We start from the raw sequence: 20,218 nt of genomic DNA, 5'->3' as shown, positions 1-20,218 counted from the left end.
CACTTTATTTCCTTCCTCCTCGTGTCTTTGGTTGTACTTGCTTTGTTCATATTCTCACTCCTGGACAGGACAAGCTTTCCGCCAAAGCCATGAAGTGCCTCTTCTTGGGCTATTCCAGGCTTCAGAAGGGTTATCGTTGTTATTCCCTTGAGACTCATCGATACTTTATCTCCGCTGATGTCACCTTCTTTGAGGATTCACCGTTCTTTTCCACCACTTCTGAGTCTCTTCCTGTTTCTGAAGTCTTGCCCATTCCCATTGTCTCCCCACATGATGCTATGCCCCCTCGACCACTTCAGGTTTATCATCGTCGCCCTCGTGTCGTTGCTCCTCTCCCTTTTCCTGAGGCACCTGCTGACTCACTTCCTATCCCTTCGGCTTCACCTGCCCCGGCTCTGCCTTCTCCTAATGACTTACCCATTGCTGTTCGGAAAGGTACTCGCTCTACTCGTAATCCTCATCCTATTTACAATTTTTTGAGTTATCATCGATTATCTTCACCCTATTCTGCTTTTGTTTCTGCTATATCCTCTGTTTCTCTTCCAAAGAGCACCCATGAAGCTCTTTCCCATCCAGGCTGGCGACAGGCAATGGTGGATGAAATGACTGCTCTGCACTCTAATGGCACTTGGGATCTTGTTATTTTACCCTCTGGTAAATCTACAGTTGGTTGTCGTTGGGTCTATGCAGTTAAGGTTTGTCCTGATGGTCAGGTTGATCGCCTTAAGGCCCGCTTAGTTGCTAAAGGCTATACTCAAGTTTATGGTTCTGATTATGGTGACACATTCTCCCCTGTTGGCAAGATTGCTTCTGTCCGCTTGCTTCTCTCCATGGCTGCTATGTGTTCTTGGCCTCTTTATCAGTTGGATATTAAAAATGTCTTCCTCCATGGTGATCTTGCCGAGGAAGTTTATATGGAGCAACCTCCTGGTTTTGTTGCTCAGGGGGAGTCTGGTTTAGTGTGCAGGTTACGCCGTTCTCTATATGGCTTGAAACAATCTCCTCGAGCATGGTTTAGCCGTTTTAGTTCTGTTGTTCAAGAGTTTGGCATGTTTCGCAGTACAGCAGACCATTCAGTTTTTTATCATCATAACTCCTTGGGGCAGTGTATTTATCTGGTTGTTTATGTGGACGACATCGTCATTACAGGCAGTGATCAGGATGGTATTCAGAAACTAAAGCAACATCTTTTTACCCACTTTCAGACCAAAGACTTGGGGAAACTCAAGTATTTCTTGGGAATTGAGATAGCTCAATCCAGTTCTGGTGTGGTCCTTTCCCAAAGGAAGTATGCTTTAGACATCCTGGAAGAAACCGGTATGTTAGACTGTAAACCGGTAGACACACCTATGGACCCGAATGTCAAACTTGTACCAGGACAGGGGGAGCCTTTAGGAGACCCCGGGAGATATCGACGGCTCGTAGGTAAATTGAACTATCTCACCATTACTCGTCCAGACATTTCTTTTCCTGTGAGTGTTGTTAGTCAATTCCTACAGTCACCATGTGATAGCCATTGGGATGCCGTCATCCGTATCCTTCAATATATCAAAAGTACACCAGGCCAAGGTGTATTGTACGAGAACAGAGGTCATACTCAAGTTGTTGGTTACACAGATGCAGATTGGGCTGGCTCACCCACAGATAGACGTTCCACTTCAGGGTACTGTGTTTTTATTGGAGGTAATCTAATATCTTGGAAGAGTAAGAAACAAGATGTAGTGGCCAGATCTAGCGCTGAAGCCGAGTATCGAGCTATGGCTTTGGCAACATGTGAACTCATATGGTTGAGACATCTTCTTCAGGAGTTGAGATTTGGAAAGGATGAACAGATGAAACTCATCTGTGATAACCAGGCCGCATTACATATTGCATCCAATCCAGTCTTTCATGAAAGGACCAAGCATATTGAAGTTGACTGTCATTTCATTAGAGAGAAGATCGCATCAGGATGTGTTGCTACAAGTTTTGTCAATTCAAATGATCAACTAGCAGACATCTTCACTAAATCTCTCAGAGGTCCTAGGATTAAATATATTTGTAACAAGCTTGGTGCATATGACGTATATGCTCCAGCTTGAGGGGGAGTGTTCAATATAATGTATTTATAGTATATTATCTTTCCTTGTTAATATAGGTCACATGTATGGTAGTTAGGACTCCTAGCCTTGTATATATATATCTCTCAATTGTAAGTAGATATTATATGAATGAGAAATAAGGTTTTTTCTCCTTTCTCTCTCTCTCAACAAGCCTTTTTGCCACTCACGGCCCAAATGCCCTTTAACTGGTTTGAAGCCTCTTCTTTGGAAGGCTCCACTCCAAGGCCTAACTACTTAAGAGGACTAACACAATCCACCTCACCAGCTTCTAAAGTTGCATCTGCTGCAGAAAGTGAGTTGTCTTCCACCCCAACCCCCCCAAAATCTTTCTGTCTCCTACACATCCAACTGCAGCTTTTCCACAGACAAAGCCGATGAGGCCTTACCATCAACAACTTTCACCCCACCAAAGCTCAACACCTTAACCACTTTTTTCCATTGTTGACCTCACACAAATTCCACGCTCCATGGCGCGCATGAAGTAACCATCATCTTCTCCCTTTCTTTCAGCCTATCATTGCGGGGAACCACTTGATTCACCCAAGGTGGGAGTTCCCACCACAGCTGGACTGAGAAACAGGACTGCCCTATGGCTAGCTGTAAACTGCAGGCACCTTCCTCCCATTTGTCTTGACCAAAACCCTAGCCTACTGTAGATTCTTCCATCCTGCAGTCTCCTCATCCACCCCTAAGAATCCCCCACAAGCATCACCCACCTGTTTAAAGAAAACTCTGTCCCAAAGGAACAACGGTAGTCCCACCAGCCTTACCCAAGCACTTTTTGCCTGAACGCCCTTTCTGAAACAACCAACCTCTGGGTTCCATCTATCAAGCAAAGGAGATTTTTGTTTATAAACCCACTCACCTTCTTGCAGAACCCTATCTGCCTCCCTTGTGTGCTCAAAATCAAACAAAATTAGGGAGCCTCCCAAGAAGGACAGAGATAGATACCCTTTTAATCACCAAAACTCCCTAGCCCATTCCTTTAAAAGGGTTAAAGATGGGGTCTCATCCATGGATTCTCTCCAACTCCCCACTAAGCACCAAAGGTGATGAATTGAAGGCGTTAACATCCCCAAGTAGTAACCACACCGAATCAAACTCGCTTCCCCAAGGCACTCCCCCCTCCTTAGCCAGTGAGGTATCAGTCCTAGTCACAATATGTTCCATCTGAACAGTGAGAGCCCTAACATTTAACACAACAGCTGATTCAGACCGAGACTTCACCCCACAACTTCTCAACTTCTAAGCTAGAACTGACCACCCTCCCAATAGCCCCTTACCTTCAAGGAAGATCAAAACAACCTCTTTGGTTCCACTAAAAAGACTAAACACAAAGTTATATTTTAATTCATGATAAATGAAAGGAACTTAGGCTTTATTTCTCAAAAATAAATAAATAACAAGGTCGAATTCCAAGAATGAGCAAATTTTTTTAGAGACTGGATTGCATTAAAGCCACATGGAAGTGCAAGAAGCATCCTTTTCAATTTCTTCTATAGGATGGGATTGCATGAAGCATCATTCAACCCAAATTATATGACCCAACTTGGCATCAAGCCACATAATATCCTAGTTTTATGACTGGAAAAACTATGAATTTCATAAAATGCAAGAGTTATGAAGTGTGGCAAACAAAGGTAGGCATTTATGGGCATTTTTCCCAACTATGATGTTGGAGAACTTGAAAAAGGAAACATCTTTTTCCCCTGCTCCTTCTAAAATGTTAAGGTCCATTCTCAGTTCACCATTGTAATGGGAACACTTTTTTATAGATAAAATATAAAGGTGGTCAAAGATCAGTTGGTTTGATAGACAGAAGTGTTCCCCTTCAACAAATCTTTGAATACTGGAAATTATTTTACCTACTCAAAGATACTCTTTTTTTATGGGAAACAACAACTTCATTGCATTGAAATATTAAATATAAAGAAGGCTGATCAAAAAAAAAAAAAATTATTAAGTACAAAGAAGGATAAAAAATCCTTCCTAGAAGCAGTATACAAAGCCTGATAAAAAAAGGTGGATAAGTGTATACTAATTCAAAAATTCAAATCCAGCTACAATTCACTGGTATTCAAAGATTATCTATTAAAAGGCTATGTGTCAAAAGTCAACCAAAAAACATTTTCCTTTTTGTTTAAATAGCATATCTTACAACCCATACACATAGGAACTGTAGTTGGATAGCACTGAGCCATTGGAACACTTTACTATTCAATGCAATTTGTCATTGGTTTCAGTGATTCAAATTTGTACAACCCATGCATATACAATTGTTATTTGTGTTATTTATTCAAAGAAAAACATATCTATGATAACCAAACAGAAGTTTGACAGTGAAGGCCAAATATCTCACCACATACACGCTTTGATAATTTTGCCAGCTCTGCTGCCGCAAGTTTGGCCTTTTTGCCAGCAAGTTCTCTTCTTTCAATTGCATCCAAACTCCACTGCCACAAAGAGGGGAAAATATGAGTTACCAATATTTAGATGAAATATAAGCAATTTTTTTTGTAAGAATTTAAAAAAAAAAATAAACAAGCCTCCTAAAACTGAAACATAAATCTATTTCCTTTTTATATAAACATATCTGAGACTGAAAAATTACCTCTTGGTCATCCCTCTGGCAGGCACAAATGAATACATCCTCCAAGATAATGATGATGGGATCCCAACCAAGCTTTTTCCATGGAATTTTGATGCTTAACCTCCCAACCCGACCTATCAAAGAAATTCATATTTGAATGCAGTTAGTAAGAGAAATATGAACTCCCAAGTACTTGGGAACAATCCAGCAAACATCTTCGAAAGGAACTGCCATTGGTCTCCATCTTTCATTCCTTCTCTTTTATGGGCACAAAAGTAGATTATATTTAAAAAGCAACTAATAAAAAGCGGGGATGCAGCCAATGTACATACGATGTATACAAGCAATGAACAAATAATAAACAAAACACTTTAAGTGAACTACTCAATCCTCATATTGTTCGGAAAATCCAAAAGGACAAAAAAGAGAAGCTCATCACCACCCAAAAACAAAGTCTTGACAAGCATATCTTTCAGCTCCGTGCTTGCTTTTGATAATGCTGAGTTATTGGTCCAAAGAATGAAAAACTCTTTTGTTTGTAATTTATGGTCGTGGACTAGGGCATTTATAGATGTGGACTCTAGTTCACTTATTAGTTTCATTGATTGATTAGGTTCTAAATGAGGGCAGGTGATATTTTTTGTGTTCTTTCCCTCCCTTTCTTGGCTAAGTTTTTTGGCAGTCACTGTATACTCCCTATATACTTCAGGACGCTGTTTGGGTGTTTCCTTTTAATACATACTCTTTTGTTTTACCTATCAAAAAAAATTATATAAATATGTCAAAGATTGAAATATTCTTTTGTATGTAATCTTTGGTCTTGGGTCAGGGTTTCTTTAGTTTTGAGCCCTTCTTCTCTTGTAAGTTTTTTAGACTAGTTAGGCTCTAAGTAAGGAAAGATGGTGTTTTGCTTTCCTTTCCCCTTAGGGGTGGTGTCTTTGGGCTTGATTGTATACTCCCTGTATACTTGGAGGGCACTGTTTTTTGTGCTTCCTCTTTTCGTTTAATATATTTCCTTTTTATCTATCAAAAAAAAAAAAAAATATATATATATATATATATATATACATATATCTTTCAGCTCTATGCAACAAGCTTCAAACCTTCGAATATTCTTCCTTTCTGCCCTTTCCAAGTGATCCAATATATACATAATGGAATCAACCTCCGACTGTCTTGCACTTTGCTCCAACAAAAGGAAGATACCTGCTGAGAACAATGTTTCTAAACAAATTGAGCAGTACCTAAGACAGGCTAAATTATGAAAACACTGTAAACCACAAGCTAGAAGTCCACTTGCAATGAATGAGAATATGAGCTGCAGATTCAAGGTCTCCTCACAGAGGCAACACCTATTGACCAAACTTCATCCTCTCTTCATGAGATTGTCTGAAGTCAAGAAATTTTCCCAAACCATTTCTCATGCAAAAGAACTTCCTTATTGGACCCCTCCAAAGAATATTTCCACTTCGTTGGACACCTTATCTTCTCAAAAGATACCAATGATATACAAATGGTAAGGGAAAAAATACAAATATATATATATATCGGTTGAAAAGATGTATCCTACATGGAGAAATTTTACACAAAAGGATATAGGTCCTTCCTAGAAATGTAAAAGAGGTGGACTAGAGAGACAATAATCAAATAATACAGACTCTCACCTCTTCCACTATATCTCCATCCCATAAAAACTTAGCTACTTCTCCAGTTCCAAATAGCCCAAAAAACTATGAACATTATCACTGTTCCCATAACTAGGCTTTTCAAGCCCCAAGCTTGGCAGTACCAACTACCAACCATATATCAGCTGAATCACAAAATGGGTCCTTGAGAGTTAGTGCAAGAGGTAAGGTGTTGGGATTGGAGCTATGGGAGGGTCCTGGTTCAAGTCACAATGAGGAGTAAAAAAAAAATGAAAAAACTAACCAGAAAAAAGGCTTACCCATCAAATAAAAAATCACAGAATTAGAGACAAACTCAAAAAATCCAGAACTGCTAAAGAACTTACTCAAAATATCAAGCAGTTACTCAATTCAGGATGATCCTTGCTAGGATACATCTATTGCACAATGTCCAATTTCAACATATCAAGTTGTTCACTGCTAGGTTCTTATTAACAGCTACTAAGCCTGTTGGATACATTTTATCCAACAGGTTCTCCAACAATCAAATTCTAAGACTTGTAAAATATATGCAACAAGGACTACAGACTAGGGCACTTCCCATCCTATTTAATAAATACCCGCACTTGCATCTTTCTCCATTGCCAAGTTTGTATCACATGAAAGGAAAATCTTTTTTTTATATAGGCAATGATGTAAGTCGTCTAAAAAAAGCAACAGAACAACAAAGTACACCGAAATTATACAAAGAGGGCCAAAGAAAACAACAAAAAAAAAAAAAAAAACAAGAAGCAACCAAGGCGGGATTACAAAAAGTACATACCTCCCTTAATAAGTATCCAACCACTCAACAAAATCTATTAGATACATTGAACCATCACCTATCTACAACTTTACCCACAAGAGAAGATTACTAAGGAACATGTTTTTCAAACTTTGGATAGACATCTGCTCATTCTCAAATCACCTTCGATTTCTCTCTTTCCACAGAGTCTAAAATATGCACAAAAGAGCAACTCTCCATAACTTCTTCCAATTTTAACCAACAAAAAGAACCATACCACCCTAACAAGTCTCCCTCACCATGCCTACCTAAACAAAGAAAACAATAACTATGAAAGAACCCTTACACAATGACAATGGAGAAGGATATGATCAATTGACTCTTCATCCATTCTAGATAAGAAGCATCTATTACCTACTGTCCACCCTCTTTTCTATAGTTGGTCAAGAGTCAAAACCTTTCCCCAACAAGCTTTCCACCCAAAGAAACTTACTTTAGACGGAACCTGAGGATTCTAGATGACCTGTGCTCAAAAAGAAGTTGAGCTCTCCTTCTCTAAGTTAGCATAAAGAGACTTCTTTGAGAATGTTTCTTTATCAAAATCATCCACACTGCCCTATCTTCCTCTCCATTCACCAACATGCCTAACATTTTAGCAAAAAAAAATGTTGTATGTTTTCAAGCTCCCAATCATTAAGATTTCTAGTAACACAAAGGTTCCAATAAACCCCGCTCCCCTACCTGCTCCCACAAATCTTATAGAAATAAAATTTCAAGTAATCCAGGTTTAATCTAAACCTTTAGTATGTTTTAATCAGGGATCGACTTGGGGTCAGTGCGTCGTGCCAACTGCAGTCTCCTAAAAACACATTATTAGTTTCCTATTTCTAAATTCTAATAAATTGAAAAACTAGGTAAGATATCCACAATATTAGGAAGTTTTAGAATGCTTCATCTAAAATAAAAATATATCATGAAAACAAAGCATCTTTACGTCTGAAAAATGTAGACCATGCAATTATAACTACAATAGTAGACCATACCACTAATAGTAACTCTACAAGAAAAGAGAAAACAAAAAATCTATTCATAGTAGCAGTAATGAGATTGCAATACCTTGTTTTAGAGCAAATGGCAACTGGAGGTAATCAAAGGCTTCAAGAATCAGCTCTACATTCTCCAATAATACTTCTTCTGCAAAAAAATAAAACTACCTTTAGTGCTCTAGAATTTTGTTATCATGTCATTGAGCCTGCCCATAAAATCTATCAACATATAATGCAAAGCTCGTAATCATGAATACTCAGTAGAACTGCACAATTAAAAAAAAATTTGGAATGATGAAAATTTTTAATAATTATAGAAAATAGAAATATCTATCCTTGTAACTTTGTTTCTTTATTAATACAGGTAATAAGCACTGCATTAAATAAAAGCTGATTTGCACACAAATGAAGAAACACCAGAGCTAATTTTACACTGGTCATGATTGTAAGAATGAAAATTTAGTCCAAATGTCCCTAGAACTCAACTTTAATTCGTTCTAGAAACAAGTCTTAACCAATAAAGTTGAAAATTTAAAATAAATAAAAACAAATAAATAACCATATCTCAACTGTCTAAAAACCAATAAATAAATAAAAATTCAGAAACTCCAACTAGGCCCATTTTCAACCCAAGTGAACACTCTTAATTCAACTTAAAATTAATACAATAAAAAACATTTGTTTTCAAAAAAATTAAAAAAAATAAAATAAAATAAAAAACCTCTAAGAAAATAAAACACTAATAAACCACTGATACAGTAACTTGAGCAGTACCCCTGTACAGAAAATTGCTGTAATCTTGCAGGGCGGCTAATTGCTAAATCCTAAGTTATTTTTCTAAAAAAAACCCCACTTAGATTTATATACCAATAATTAAACCAACTGGTAAAGTCTCATTACAATGATCCAAGCACAGAAAACAAACATTATCAACATATTAGAGATTTTCAGATTGAGCTGAACCAATAAAAAGAAATTTGGATTAATCCAAGAAAGAAGGAACGGAGAAATTAATCATTGTACCGTTCCAGAGTGTGATCTTGAGCTGCTCCTTTTGGATGTCTTTGATGTATCTACCTAGATAGCCCAAAAGCAACTGACTAACGAGTCCTTCGAACATTGCCGACAAACCCTATCCAGTCTTCCAATTTTCAGAAATTGGGATTTTCCGTTGAGGGTTTCATAGGAATAGATAGATTGTAATCCGCCATGGGGATGAGTTTATCACGATGATGGTTCGGAGTTTGCTCTTTTGTGAAGATATCAACGAAGGAGATCCTCCACAACGGCCAGAATCAGCCCGCTTTCCCGACTTTCCACAGTGACTGTAAGTTACGAAATTTCGGTGAAGCTGCCGAAAAAGAAGCGATTTCCGACGCCGGAAAATCTACTCTAACGGCACTGGCCGGAGGTGTACGAGAACAGGTTAGACGACGAGGAGTTGCAAAGATAGAACTGGGTTAAATGAAATTTTCGACTTTTGTGTGGCCGAAAATTTAGGGTTTCCCACTCAGGAAATAGCATAATATCGCCGAGACAGTGTACTATCCTTCTCGGCTTCCCCCACTCTGTATTTTGCTATTTGCCTATCTCATACTTCTCGCAAGTTGCATCTGGCTTGAACCCTTCCTCCCAAACAACTCATTTTGAATTTTGGCCGCTCCCCAACACGTGAGAATTTTCCTCCCTCTTCTGCCACCTCATAATCGCTTATTTAACATCTTTTTTAAAAACAATGTATATTGATTTCATATAAAACAAAATGATAATTTAGATGACTTTAGATTTTTTTTTCTTTTTTTTTTAAGAATAAAACTAATAACTACAAATAAAATATAAATGCATTTAAATTATTATTTATGTAATTCTACATTTAAAATTAAATCCATAGTAATAAGTGAGAATGATTTATAACTTTTTCTCGTTGTCCAAATTGAAAAACTTATGAAAAGTATGAACATATTCTTATTTTAATATTTTTATATGAAAATTAAATAATTTTAAAATATATAAATTTTTAATAAATTTAATTATATTTAATTTTCCTTCATATTTTTTATACTTAAACCAAACATGCGAAAAAATTTTGGCATTTTTTTATTTCCTTTGTACTTTTCAATAATGAAACATAATGAGGAAGTTATAAAGTTTATGATGCCTACTACCCCAAAAGTCATTTGATTTTCAATCTTGATAAAATCATTTATATATATTTAAAAGCACTAAATACTCTAATGTCGTGTATGAGAATAAATAATGTAAATAGATATTTTGTTTCTATTTTTATTTCTCCTTTCCGGTCATGTTTGGTACATGGGAATGAGGATTGAAAATGAAAATTTTCTTTTCATTCTTATTTCGCCTTGAATAGGAATGAATTTGGTGATTGAAATTCTCGTATTTGGATGCATATGGAAATGAAAGGTTAGAGTGATTATTTGTGTTCATTTCAATATTAACTAATGAGAGTGAAAGAAAAATAAATAAATTGACAATAATATCTATACATATAAATTAAAATAATTTTTTATTCTCATTAAAAAAAAACATATCTGAGTGTTTTTTTTCCTAAATAATAATAAATAAAAACCTATTTGGGCTTGTGATTTAAGAACAATTTTTAAAAAATTAATATCATTGTTTGTTTGCAATTATTGAATGGATTTAAAAAACAAAGTAATAAGTTTAATAATTTTTAAAAATAGTATAAGCAATTATTAAGTTTAAATTATTATTATTTATTTTTAACAAATTTAAAACTAGTCACTCATTTGTAAAGTCTTACCTAATTGAATACCATTTGTTATTCAATAATTAGAGTAAAATATTTTGAATGCATTTGATTTGAATTTGATATGAAATTATTTTAATATAAATACGAAATTGAAAAGTTTTTAATGTTTTAGCATGTTTAAACTCAAAAGTTTTTTATGAGAGGATTATACATTATATCTCTTATTTGCAAACATAATTAAAAATGTTTGATCCATTAAATTATATTAATATTTTCCTTATTAGGCTTTAAGTTCATCCCCTTCCATTGACAATTTTTCAAGTACTCTCAGTTTCGAACAAGGAGTGATGGTTAAGATGGAAAATTATTTTTATTAGGATTTTGGTTTAAACTTTCCTCCTTGTAACTAGTGAGGATTAGGTGAGGGGTAGCTACCCTCGGGCCCTAATTGGTTCCATCCTTGGTGGTAACTTTCAAAGGTTGATAACACTCACCTTGTTGAATGATATATACTAGTTTATAGAAAGCCCACATATAATGAATAGTAGGTCCTATATCCAAATTATAGTATCTCATTATAATATCATAAGATACTGCAGTATAGTTAATTATTTGTATTAAGATGTTGAGTCAACTTCAACATTTGATTTGAAGGGAACTCATATTTTCTTATGGGTCTTAGTGATCCCCACTCAAACTTATGTTCCATGGTGACATGATTTATGAGGGCTAATTGTGTTCTTTGTTCACATGTGTGCATAGGAGTATTTGGGTAAATGCATAAGGTTGCGTAAGAGCTTGTAAATGGTATTTCTCAACTAAGCTAATAATTGATTGAAACTCAATAGAGAAAATTAATCAATTAAGACCAAAGTAAAATAATTTAAGTGACTCAAACCTATGATAGACTCAAGTCACTTAAGTCTACAGGAAGCCTATATAAACCATTTGATAAAAATCTTTGATTTAAACACAATAGATTCAAGCAAAAGAATCACAAGTATAAAGAGATAGGGTTAAAGAAAGCAAACTCAGAATTTATAGTGGTTCGACACCCCTTGCCTACGTCCACTATTCTCAAGCTCCTAACAAAGTGAGGGTTTCACTATAGTTGAAGCTTCAACCAAGCTTCCAACACCTTTACACCTGGATTTTGGCTCAAATGGGCTCTTACACAATCCCTTGAAGTTTCTTCTCACTTAAAGCTTCTAACTCTCACAAAAATACTTAAGTACAAATTTAAACTTCTCAACCTAGCTCAACAAAAGCTTAAATACAACTCAAAGGCTATGAAGAATCACAAGGGTGCACTAAGGAATATGAAAATGAAGATTTAGTGCGATAAGGAAATAATGAGAGCTTTTTAGTGAAGAACAAGTAGGTAACAAATAAATGCAGGTGTTCTTGTACTCATAAATGAAGTGGAGTTTTCAATTTATAGATTTCTAGCATTGGGAACCAAAATGCTAAAAAGTTGCCTTAATCGGTCGAGTAGGGAGTCGATCGTTTGACTAGCCGTTGGGTAATAAATGCATGGCAGGTTATCGTTAGGCCTCGATCGGGCCTTGACTGAACCTTGACCAGGAAGACATAGTAATCAACCAAGAATGCAAGGATATTGAAAAAGAGAGGAGATTTTTGCATCTCTTAACCGTCCCTCGATCGGGAAAGTATAATCGATCGATCGATACCCTAACCGGTTGAGTCGGTTGACTAGTGTCTCGACTGGTTCACCATTTTTGGCCTGAAAATCTATCATTTTCTATTCTTTTTTACTTATAACACTTAGACAAAGTCTTTAGGTAAATGAATATGCCAATTTTGAAGTGATTTGCCTAAGGTTCATATATTAAAACTTAGGTTTTAATTGAAATTTAACTTTAATGCATAAATCGAGTTTTTAAAGATGCATGAAAAGATGTGAAAATTCTAAGGGTGTTAGCCCAAGGGTTCTCCTAATCGGGTTTTTATGATAACAAACCATGGTTAAGTGACTAATTTGTTTAATGATTAAGAATCTCAGGCATAAACTCGAAAATTCATCAAAGGACCAAATGGATACAAGATAAAGACGTTTAGAAGACTTGTGATCATAGGAAACTAATGTAAGATGAATGCATAAGTGCACTTAGGATTTTCACACGTTTCATGCAACTTAGAAAACTTTGTTTATTCTTTAAAACTTCGATTTCATTAAAACCCGAGTTTTTAACTAATGTACCTTAGGCAAAATGTTTTATAATTGGCTTAATAATTCACCTAAAGACCTTGCCTAAGTGTTAGAAAAGAAAGGAATTAAAAAATAGGTTTTCGGGGCAAAAAAGACTTAACCGGTCGAGGTTATGGCCAACCGGCTCAACCGGTTGTGCTCGTCCGGTCAAGGACTGGTCGAGGGATGTCAAAAACTTTCTCTCTCTCCCATGGCCTTCTTTTCCCGGTGGAGGTGATTCTCTTCCCGATCGAGGACCGGTTGAGGTCCGATCAAGGCAACGGTAACCTACCAAGCATTAAATGCTCCAACGGCTAGTGAACCGGTCGACCCTTAGCTCGACCGGACGAGGTTACCTTTTGCTGTTTTTTACTCCCGAGCTTAGAAACCTATAAATTGAGAGCTCCACTTCATTTATTGATAAGAGAACACTTGCATTCAATAGTCTACCTACCTGTTCTTGATAAAAAAAAGCTCTCATTTATTTCATAGTGCACTAAATCACCACTTGCATATCCTTTAGTGCACTCTTGTGTGTCATCCTAGCTTTGTCTTGTATTTGAGCTATCCTTAAGCTAGGTCGAAGGATTATTTCTTGTAAAAATCTGAGTGTTAAAGCCTTCAAGAGGTTTGAATCTTGAAGAGATTGTGTTAGAGCCCATTGGAGCCAGAATCCAAGTGTAAGAAGATTAGAAACTTGGTTGAAACTTCAAGTTAGTGGAACCCTCACTCGGTTAGAAGATTGAGGAAAGTGGACGTAGGCAAGGAAGTGTCAAACCACTATAAACCCGAGTTTGAATTCTCTGAACTCTATCACTTTATCTTGCTTATATTGTGTTTGAATTTGTTGTGATTGAAAATATTTTAAAAACCCAATTCACCCCCCCCCCCCCTTTGGGTGTTTTTCTATAGCATTTGTTTTCTCAAAGGGCACCCATGCATTCATCTTAAATATGTTTCTTATGATCGAAGGGTCTTCCATTTGTCTTGATCTGGCATCCGTTGGGTCCTTTGATGAATTTTTTGGACTTTCTTTTGAATTTCCAAACTAAAATCTGAAATTTTTTATAATTCAAACCAATTAGCAACTTCATCGTGGTTTGTTATCATCAAAACACGATTAGGAGAACCCTTAGGCTAACACCATCCCTTAAAGGTTTAAGGTTTTGCTTTTTACCACTCTCGCCTTCAAATCTCCAAACAGAAAAGAATCCTAACCACCAATCCTCTTAGAGGACTCCACCCCTCACGTATCAAGATATAAAAGAAGCCATCATGTGAAAGGTTATTGAATTTGTAAGATCTGTCAGATGCATTGTGTTAGGAATTGATTTTGGAATATGCATATTTGAGGTAAAGAATATCTTTCTATATCTAAATGTTTTTATATGTACATTGCTTCCATTACTTAGATCTAGAAAGTCTTAGGGAATTTTAGCATGCATCCTAACGATCTAAGGATAGGAATTAAGCAATCCAAATATTCCCTACACCTTTATATGTCTTTGAAAATAGTTTACTAAATCTCAAGTAACCAAGATATATTTGTGCCCTACAATCTCGAGGGAAAGACCATACATCAATGGGACATTCATGGCCTTTAATGTCATGATTTGTTGATATTGTAGAAAATGATTTTCATGGATTTGATGTTCTACCAAATAAGTTGAATTTTAGGATAGCAAATCCTTGAAGTGGCTATTGAATCATGTTTGAAGCATAAAAAGAATCTTAATAATTTTATCCAATATGCTTGTGACATTTGGTATCTTTATGTCCTTCTTGAGGCTTTATTCCCATCATTAATGAATCTACTAGTGTTCATAAGTAAGATCACGAGTTTCATGATTAGTTGAAGAGAACAACAACTCCCCAATTAACTTCGTTGATACTTTTCAATGATTGTGGTAGCTATCTAACTGATCATATGAGAGAAGAGCATTGGAATCAATGAGCTAGGCACTTTCTCATCTTATGCTAGCCAAAGTTCATTCTCTTGTACCACCTATTCAATGGTTCTAAAAATGGCCTTCACGATCTGCATGTTGCATCCCAAACTGTTATTGCAAGACACAATTATTCTTCCATGATAAATGTCTTAGCATTCTCAATGATAAAAGTTGTTTTATTTGAACCATTTCTAACTCTTTTATGAACTAACAACCATCAATCATTAGATTGGGGTACAAGATGACTTTTTTCATGTTAATGTTTTAAATTAAAATTATTAAAGAATAACTTAAATTTTATTTTTAACTATTGGATCCAAAATGAAAGGTTTAATATTGTATGAATTATAATTTTTTTCCTCGAATATAGATGTAATAGTATAAGAAATATATTATGTATATGTGAAAGAAAAGAATATAAAAAGACTGAAATAGAAGCGTTGGTTTGTGAATAATATCTTGATTTTAATATGAATAGAATGATTGCAATACATTATTAGCTAATTCAAATAAAAAGAAAAATTATGTATTAAAAGGGATGAATACCATAAATATTTTTTTTTCAAAAGGTACCTATACATTTTCCTTGATTTGGGTTTGGGGGATAACAAAATAAGATTAATGTTTCAAATATTTCAATCAACTTACTTATTTGATGTTTTTAAGAAAAACATGTTTAATTTAAATCAATTTAGTGCTCAATCAAAATCAATGAAGACTTTACATTATTCAAACCTTATGAATGGTTAAAAATCAATGTAAGGTTGCTCTTGTTAGTGCTCTTGAGTCTTTTAAAATCATTTATGCAATTATAGTTTTCAAAATCATCCATATATGTTTTTAAATTAAATACACTTTTGTAAAATTAAATGATTTCATGTTTTTAAATAAGATTTAATATGAATTATTTCAAAAACATATTTAGAGGGTTTATATGTTGGTATAAAATATTTCCATTAGGGTTTCCAATTTTAATCCAATCTCATTTTTACAAAGTTACTTCAACTAGTAGAGGTGTAGGGGAGAATTGTTGCTCAATTGATTAAGCTCTAGTTCCTAATGATCACATGTCAGAGCATTAAATGTCTAGTGATTGGTCAACCAATTGAATCGACTACTTGAGCAATTGAACCAAGTTTTGGGTTCTGGGGTCCCCAAGATGCTCAACTATACATTGACAATTTTAAGAGCTTTTATGAATAAAAGGCGTTGAACATTCAATTGCATACTAGCCAAAATTTTCATTTAAAGCTCTTTTAGTGTATTCATTCATTCGTTTGTAAATCTTTATGTGCACCTTCAATCATAAATTTTTCTTGTATTGTGAGCCAAACTTACTTCACTATGTTTGAAGTTTCACTTTAACTTTCATTCCAAATTAGTGAGAGTAGTGGTATTCAAGTAAAGTAGACTGCTTGACATATTTTATAAAGGTTCATTGGAATCTTGAAATCTAATTTGTAGTGCAACATCCATAGTTTTTAATATTAATATTTTTCAAGTTTCCTTTTAATTACCTCATTTTAAAGGAAGAACATCACCTTCTTGCCTATCTCTTACCAAGAACGAGGTATTCATGGTAGGCAACTAAGCACGAGGTGTCTAAGGTGGGCAACCAAACACGAGGTATCTAAGGCAAGAAACCTAACACAAAGCGTCTAAGGCAAACAACCGAGCATGAGGTGTCTAAGGTAGGCAACCAAGCATGAGATGTCTAAGTTGTTGCACTTGCCAAGTAACTGTAAGGATTAAGCACATGCCACATGTCACACCTACTAAGTAGTTGGAAGGATTAAAAGTGTGCCATGTATCGCACCTACCAAGCAGCTGCAAGGATTAAGCATGTGACACATGTCGTCTCCATGTAATAAGAAAGACACTAATCACTTCCCTTTGATCGACACCTAGCAACGAGTCACCTAGGTGTTTACTTGCTTAGGTTCCTATAAATAGGGGCATTCGCCCACCAAGAACGGAAACTAGAGAAGTATGAAAAGCTCTTATGGTGGTACTATTCCAAATGTTAGATCTTTGAGTCATCGTAATAGATGTAGTGCGATAATTCCACTCTAAAAGGTGAGTGATCTTATAATGCATGATTTTATATGTTTTTAGAATTATATATCTCATGTTTCAAATGTTATATATGTATTCATTAGTTTTAAAAAAAAATATATATCTTGAGATATTCTTGAAAATATGTTGGTCAAATGTTATGTTTATGTTAAATATGTGTTCTTTACATCATTGATATATATGTATACAAATAGTTATAATGATTTAGTAATCATGAAGAAATGGGTATGGTTTAAGGAAACTTTGTCTAAGGAGGCTAGGTTTTAAGTAGGACCATTGTGACTCCTCTAGTCTTTCGTGGGAGCCTACCTAATACGTACTATTCATTGAATATCACTAGTACTGTCATTGTGGTACTTTACATTATTACTATGAAAGTGATTGTAATATACCTTGGACCTATATTGTGTCGTAGAGATGGCGGGGCGTACTATAATCGATTGACCAAGTGATCTTTTGTGCTGTGAGATGAAGAGGCACTGGAGCAGTTTGTATGAGAAGTGCGTCGAGAGATGTAGGGGCACTGTGTCTATAAGGCACCATGATATGTGAGGCATATGTTGTTTGCGGATGCATATGTCATATGTAGATGCATATGCGAGACATATGTCATCTGTGGATGCATATGTGAGACATATGTCATCTGTGGATGCATATGCGAGACATATGTCATTTGTGGATGCATATGTTATATATGCCGATGGATGAAGGGGCATTGTTGCAGTTATATTGCATGATATTGGGGTGTGCCGAGAGTGGAGTGGCACCATAGCCATGGATTATGCATGTGTTTGATTGATTATACATCGGGTTATCAATATTGTATGCTCACTTGATTGTTATGCTCTATATTATATACGTTGACTGTTACATGCATGATAAAAACTTTTTTTTTCTATCTTGGATTGACCATCTTAAAACTTGCATTATACGATCATTCACTAAGTTATACTTTGTAATTTCCTAAAATTTTCATATGAGGACCTAGTATAACCAAATACTGAACAAGTTTTAAAGGACGGATAACAAGGCATATAACCAATGTTGCCCTTTTCATTTTTGGTTATTTTGGATAGACTGCTAGCATGTAGCCATTTCCTTAAGTATGCACAAATTTTGGTCCCTTAAGTCCCACCTTAGTGTACTAAAAGCTTTGTATATCAAAAGACTAATAATTTTATAGCACCTTTAATATGCTTCCTTGTGCTGCTTTGACATAGTTTATTTGATCACAAATTAAATTCCTTTTGTAGGATAATATCCCCGTCTCAGTTTTTAAACTAGAGAGGAGACACTGTCGTGCGAGGATGGCGCTTGCAAGGGCCGGTTGTCACATGTAGTCATTGAAAGTTTTGATTAAAGCATATGAGAATGCTATAACCTTGACTCGAATAAGAATTTGAGGAAAGTGGTTATAACCAGGTTGTTGGATTACTATAAATCATGTTTGTAATATCTCATTTTTATTCTCTTTGTATTTGTCTATTGCATTATATTTATACTTTGTATTAGTTGATTTTAATTTTAAAACGTAACCACACCCAATTCCTCGATTTTGGGGTGTATACTTTAGATTTGAGTTAGCTTATTTTCACAACAATAAAAAATGGATTAAGTATTTTAAAATTTAAAATATAGATGTGATTGTATGAGAAATGTTTTATATATGGACAAAGGATATAAAAAAAATTGCATTGAAGGAATTAGTTTTACAAAGGTTATGTTTGGTTTCCTTAAAATATTAAGGAACGAGAAAGAAATTAAGAAAAATGATTTTTTAATATTTGGTTTATTGTAAAATTACAAAAATTAAGAATAGTTCAAATTAACAAATAATTTATATATTTTCAAATTATTTAATGTTTATAGGAAAAACCAAATAATTGGAATGCATAAGAAAATATTATATAAAATAATTTATTAATTTTAAATACATTTTTATGTTTTCTGCGACATTTTAAAAACTGGACCGGATCGGCCGGTCCAACTGGTCTGACCGTCGATCAGTGGCCTTCCCGGTTCGATCCCTTCCTCTAAACCGTTTAGCTATTGAACTGGTCACAAAAGTCTAAATTGATGGTTGGACCGATAAGCCGAGTGAGTCGGACAGTTATTCAAGAATCGAACAGTTGAATGACCCCCTTTTTTTTTCGTTCAAAACAACCCCTTTGCTCATTAACCTCTAAGTCTCCAACAACCTTCACCTCCAATCCACCAAAAGGACGATATCGGTGACTAGCCGATGTCCACTGGAGTGGTGAGGCTAGGTGGGATGTGAGAGAAAATGGGTAGTAAAAGAGAGATTGTGAGCTATAAGAGAGAGAGAGAGATGATGAGATGAGAAGGAAGAAGGGAGGTGTTGGTCGGGGTAGATGTTGGACGTCATTTGTCTTATCCGGGCTGGGCCGCGGAGTATATTTAGCTCTGTGGGATGCTCGAGTCCGGAGACTACACGTTTCCCCACAAAGTGGCCTCCCCAGGATTCGAACTTAATACCTTAAGGTCTTTTGGTTTGCCCTCCTGGTACCATCTGCGCTAGGTCTTTTGGTTTGCCCTCCTGGTACTATCTGGGCTAGTAGCGCAGATGGTACCAGAAGGGCAAACCAAAAGACCTTAAGGTCTTGAGTTCGAATCTTGGGGAGGCCACTTTGTGGGGAAACGTGTAGTCTCCGGACTCGAGCATCCCATAGAGCCAAATATACTCCGCGGCCCAGCCCGGATAAGACAAATGACGTCCAACATAAACGTCGGCCTTTTTTGCTTTGGTCTGTGGGATGCTCGGGTCCGGAGACCTCACGTTTACCCGCACAGAGCGTAGAGTCTTATGAGGCCATTTGTTTATTTAGCCCTTGTGGTTGCCCTCCTGGTACCATCTGGGCTACTAGTGCAGATGGTATTAGGAGGGTAAACCAAAAGACCTTAAGGTCTTGAGTTCGAATCATGGGGAAGCCACTTTGTGGGGAAACGTGTAGTCTTCGAACTCGAGCATCCCACAGAGCCAATATATACTCCGCGACCCAGCCCGGATAAGACAAATGACGTCCAACACCCATAGCCGCATCGCTGACGATGGTTGACGAGAGTGGTAGTAGTGGGGGCCGAT

General features: G+C 35.9%; 1 protein-coding gene across 1 annotated transcript in view; it reads right to left on the bottom strand.

The window, feature by feature from the left end:
* Window positions 1-9,835, bottom strand: part of LOC100245550 (uncharacterized) — a 151,363-nt gene extending 141,528 nt beyond the window's left edge. The window contains exons 1-4 of the mRNA XM_010662888.3: window positions 9,171-9,835; window positions 8,218-8,295; window positions 4,714-4,826; window positions 4,462-4,555 (exon numbers count right to left, since the gene is read on the bottom strand). Of these exons, the coding sequence (XP_010661190.1) occupies window positions 4,462-4,555; window positions 4,714-4,826; window positions 8,218-8,295; window positions 9,171-9,267 (382 nt within the window). The 5' untranslated portion in view covers window positions 9,268-9,835. The remainder of the gene's footprint in view (window positions 1-4,461; window positions 4,556-4,713; window positions 4,827-8,217; window positions 8,296-9,170) is intronic.
* Window positions 9,836-20,218: the final 10,383 nt, after the last annotated feature.

Source organism: Vitis vinifera, chromosome 15 (genome assembly GCF_030704535.1).
Source record: "Vitis vinifera cultivar Pinot Noir 40024 chromosome 15, ASM3070453v1".
Classification (NCBI taxonomy): Eukaryota; Viridiplantae; Streptophyta; class Magnoliopsida; order Vitales; family Vitaceae; genus Vitis; species Vitis vinifera.
This window is presented reverse-complemented; position numbering and strand designations above follow the sequence as displayed.